This window comes from Alosa sapidissima, chromosome 23 (assembly GCF_018492685.1).
Source record: "Alosa sapidissima isolate fAloSap1 chromosome 23, fAloSap1.pri, whole genome shotgun sequence".
NCBI classification, from domain to species: Eukaryota; Metazoa; Chordata; class Actinopteri; order Clupeiformes; family Clupeidae; genus Alosa; species Alosa sapidissima.
The window spans coordinates 26,947,420-26,952,677 of NC_055979.1; the positions used below are offsets into that span (position 1 = coordinate 26,947,420).

Sequence of the window (5,258 nt, forward strand, 5' to 3'; positions counted from 1 at the left end):
AACAGACACACACACACACACACACACACACACACACTAGGTTAAGGGGTTAGTGTCCATCTTCTGAAAAGTAAATATTTGGTATATGTGTGTTATCACCTCACATACGTCACATGGCCTTGCACATGGGACATCCTATAGCACATACGTGTGTATATGAGTGTGTGTGTGTTTGTGTGTGTGTGTGTGTGTGTTTGCCAACATGTTTTTCTCACGTAATGGCTCAAGAGACAGAGTAGAGTCCAGTACTGTGTTTCCTCTCTCTCCATTCTCCGCTTTATGGTCCTCCTTGCTCTCCTCTTTCTCTCTCTCCTCCACTCCTCTCTCTCTCCTCCTCTCCGCTCCTCTCCTGCTCCTCAGAGTGCCGTGACAGCTGCTCAGACGCCCCCTGCTCCTCCTCGTGTCCAGCTACCAGTGTCGGACTCTTTGCCTCCGGAGGTTCGTGTTCCGCTGCCCTCCAGACCCCCGCCAGCACCCACAGATCTGACCATCCACGTCCTGCCACCTCCTGCACCCCCGACACCCCAAAACATGGTGAGCACGATTATTACCATAGATATAATACAGCATGTTGAATGTCCTGATTATCATCATAGATATAATACAGCATGTTAAATGTCCTGATTATCATCATAGATATAATGCAGCAGGGTGAATGTCCTGATTATCATAGATATAATGCAGCAGGGTGAATGTCCTGATTATCATCATAGATATATTGCAGCAGGGTGAACACTAGCCACATACTGTACATATGACCAGTGTTGTGCCAGTTCACAGCTTTTCTGAACTAGTTCAAGTTCAGTTCATACATGCTCAAAGTGAACAGTTCACGTTCAAAGTTCACAATTTTAATTCTGAACTAGTTCAAAGTTCAGTTCATTTTGCTTTTTTCGTGAGATATTTAAATAAATACTTTTTTTCACACTACGAGCTAGATATCACTATACGTTCTTTGAAGCTGCTCATTAGACATTTGCTCATGACACTGCAATTGTGGGTTTCTTACCAGGTGATGAAACTTGCAGCAGTACAAGTACAGACAAGGTAGACCAGTTCTATACTTAGTGCAATGAAATCCAGCCCTCGGCGCTCTCGTCGTTGCCTGCTACGCGGCGTTGCTATGCCTACCCCGCTCTGCTGCAATTCATCACGGGTAACGTTGTGCGGAAGCCAGTATGCTATTCAACTATTCTCAGCCGGACACTACGTTGCCCGCAATGCATTGCGCACACAATGTCAAAACCATTTCTGTCTGGTGATACATGATTTAAGCGGCACCAGCGAGAATACAGGAGGGAGGAACTTTCTCTCGTTGCGTTTCAAAAGAGAAAACAGATGTCACTCAGTTTTCAATGGAAAACAAATTCCAACGTTCATTTACAGTGATGTCTGCCGTTCATGACACATAATGTGAACTAATTCACGTTCAAGTTCTTTATTAAAAAATGTGTTCAGTTCAACGTTCACGAAAAAATTAGCGTGTTCAATGAACGCGTTCTTTTGAACTCGTTCACGCACAACACTGCATATGACAAAGAACAACCACCATAGATGCAGCATGGTGAAACTCTTAAACTGTTTTCAGAGTGTAAACACTCCCGCCAATGAAGGTCTGAACTGTCTGCATGCTTGCAACAATGTAGCACAAGTATTTAGTCAACAGTATTGTTGTCATTGTTGGGAGAGGATTGGAATGGTTGTCCTGGTTACTTATGGTTGTCCTGGATACTTATGGTTGTTATGGGTGCTCATGAATGATGATGATAGTCTTACTCAGACCGAGTGTGTGTGTGTGTTCTTCAGTACTGTGAGTCACGGTGAGTTGCTCTCACAGCCCCTCCTCCATAGCTGTTGGTAATGTGTATTTGCCTGTGAGGTTTCTGTGTTTGATGTAGAGATACTCTCTGAAATGAAACCTTAGCATTGACAAACACGCATTCACACACACATATGCACACACACACGCACACAGACACACACACGCACATACCTGTACACACACACACACACACACACCAACACTGTTGTCCAGTGGAAGGGTACGTGATCTGTTTTGAGATCAGACATTTGTGTATTTGTGTATGTGTGTGTGCTTGTTAGCGTGTGTTGTTTGGCATTTGTGTATTTGTATATGTGTTGATTTGTTTATTTGTTGGGTTCCCTGTAGCATACAGATCTGGAAGAGAAAGGCTCTGATTGGACAGGCCACCAAGACCCACCCCCTGGAGAAGGAGGCGGAGACTCATGGGCAGAAGCGTCAAGCTCCGCCTCTGCGGCATCTGATGAGCAGGTTTCTCTCTCTCTCCCTGTGTGTCTCTCTCTCTCTCACACACACACACACACACACACTCTCTCTCTCACACACACACACACACACACACACACACACACACATTTAGCAGCTGTGTGCGTCTTTTTCTAACTTCTCAATCTAGTGTGGATGAAAGGAGTTATGCTGCTGCCACCTGCTGGTCATGTTATGTAAAGACACTCTGCATCTGCCCCGGGACTGAGTGGACTTTGGGTGGAGATAAGGGGGCAGAGGAATGAGCTTGGCTAGGATTGGTGGGGTGTGGTGAATGGGTGTGGCTGAAGGGCTGTTGATGTCAGTGATTGGTGGAGAGTTCTGCCTGTGGCCACTGATTGGTGAGTTCCCAAAACACAAAAGGGGGAGGCTGATTGCAACTAAGTTTAAATCAATAAAAGGCATCTTACTGAGCGCAGTGGGCTTGTTAAAGGAGAGAGGAGGAGAATATGGATGTGTGTATTAGAAGGGCATGAGCATGTTGTTCGGAGTGTGTGTGACTGATGTGTATGTGTGTGTTTGTGTGTGTGTGTGTGTGTGAGTGTTGAGGGTTCTTGTGTGTATGTGTGCTGAGGGTGTGTGACACAGGTACCCTTTTCACACGCACACGCACACGCACACACACACACGCACATAGTACTCTCAGTCAGCTCATATTATACTCACCTGTCATCACAGCAAATTAACTTGTTTGTCCGGTCATGTTTGGTTTGTGTGTGCATGTGAATGCATGTGTGTGTGTGTGTGTGTGTGTGTGTGTGTGTGTGTGTGTGTGTGTGTGTGCAAACGTATTTGTGTGAGTGTGTGTGTGTGTCTGTATGTGTGTCTATGTCTGTGTCTGTGTCTCTGTGCACGTGTCTGTGTCTGTGTCTGTGTGTGTGTGTGTGCGCGTGCGTGTGTTTGTGTGTTTTTAGCCAGTCGAGTCGGAGGAGGAGAAGCAGAAACATCGGCGTCTGTGGGAGGAGGGACACATGGACTATCTGGGCAAGGACTCCTTCCAGAACATTAAGAAGAAGCTCGACCGCTTCCTCAAATAGACCCCCCCCCCCCCCCCCCCCCCCCCACACACACACACATTCATACACTGATATAAGCAAAGTGAAACACACATACACACACAATCTCCTGTTGATGAACTACATGTACTGTATACTTATCTACATGTCACCTGTTACATTTTATACTTTGTGTTTGATTTCATCATAATTCTGCCATCATATAGCATGTATAACTCATGTTTCTGGTCATCATATATGACTTATTGGGTACATATTGTTGATGTGTACTGTTAATGGTAATTTTGATACCACAGATTAATGAAGACCCAGTCAGGCAAAGGTAATAAAATCAGGAACAGATTTTTATTTACAATGATGCGCATCAAGAGAGAGAAGAGTCACCTGCATCTCTAATTAGATAAGGGACAAAAAGGCGTGTCAACCAATAGTCCGACCATACAATAGTCCAACCCTACAATAGTCCAACCCTACAATAGTCCACTAGTCCGACCCTACAATAGTCCAACCTACAATAGTCCGACCCTACAATAGTCCAACCATACAATAGTCCAACCCTACAAGAATACTGTATGTGGTTTTTCAAAAGGCGTGTAAACCAATAGTCCAACCCTACAACAATACTGTATGTGGCTTTTCAAAAGGCGTGTCAAGTAGTCCAACCCTACATGAATATGTGGCTACTCTGAGACAGAAGTGAAGCTAGAATATCTAATCATAGCCACTATAATGAAAGTTCACCAACTTATGATTCTGATACCATCCTAGCAACATCCAGGATTTTGCAAGGATGGTATCCAGGATGTTGCTAGGGGACGGTATCCAGAACTTTGCTTCTGGATATTCCAGAATATTGATTCTGATGGGTATCATTGAAATGGTGAAATTTCACCAAAGAGGGTTGAAACGGAGCAGAAATCAAGGATTTCCTCGGATCCCATCACATAATATTATTAGTCTATCTTGCTGTGTGACCTTACAGGAGACTCACACACTCCTATCAGCTACAGTAGAACACTGGATACAGAACCTCAGCAGCTCAAACCGACGTCTAATTTTGAGACCAATAATGCATAATACATACATACATGAGAAACACATGTATAGCATGAATGAACATAAAAAAAGAATGATTATGATTCATGATTCTTTCACTGTACATGTATGCTATTTGATGGCCTTTAACAGGGATAATTATCTCATTGGACTCTATTTGTGTGATTTGCTGTTACTGGGAAAGACACTTTTTAAAAATCTTAGTTTAGTGTTGAACTCAGCAATCTCAGGGAGTTGGGGATTATGTTTACCAATCGTGTGGAACTGAAGTGTTTTCAGCGCCGTGTCATTCTGGTGATGTGTCTGTCAGGATAATCTGTCAGAGACATAAATAAATGCAGCATTTATAATACTGAGGCGTCAATCCAAGTGGAGATACACATACACACACACACACACACACACACACACACACATTTGTGAGATTGTGTGTGTAACATTCAAGTCTGGATAAACATGACAAGTCTTACACCGCTTATCCACTCGCATGGCTGCTCGTCACTTCTACGCAGACGACTCTATCCGTCATTCACGCCTGACGACTCGGCGCGGATCGGATTGTCTCCCGGACTTATCCACACGGATGAGGGAACATCACCTCCGACTAAACCTCTCTTAAGACCCAACTGCAGGTCTTCCCAGCTAAACAAACTATATATCACAACACCAAAGTCAAAACTGGCTCCTTATGTCTTATGTCCTACTGAGGTTGTGAGTGTGTGTATGTGTGTGAGTGAGTGAGTGTGTGTGTGTGGGATGTCCTACTGAGGATGTGAGGAACTTGGGTGTCATGATTCATGACCAGCTGACCTTCTCTGACCATGCTGCCTCTGTAGTCCAGCTGTGCCGCGTTGCACTGTTCAACATAAAGGGGCCCA

At 44.4% G+C, this 5,258-nt stretch overlaps 1 protein-coding gene across 2 annotated transcripts in view; it reads left to right on the forward strand.

The window, feature by feature from the left end:
* gyg2 (glycogenin 2) overlaps window positions 1–4,732 on the forward strand; it is a 10,729-nt gene extending 5,997 nt beyond the window's left edge. Inside the window, exons 7-9 of one of the 2 annotated variants that reach the window (XM_042079751.1) lie at window positions 361–534; window positions 2,171–2,311; window positions 3,223–4,732. In XM_042079751.1, coding sequence (XP_041935685.1) covers window positions 361–534; window positions 2,171–2,311; window positions 3,223–3,345 — 438 coding nt within the window. In that variant the 3' untranslated portion in view covers window positions 3,346–4,732. The remainder of the gene's footprint in view (window positions 1–360; window positions 535–2,170; window positions 2,312–3,222) is intronic. The other variant, XM_042079752.1, reaches the window with a different exon arrangement.
* Window positions 4,733–5,258: the final 526 nt, after the last annotated feature.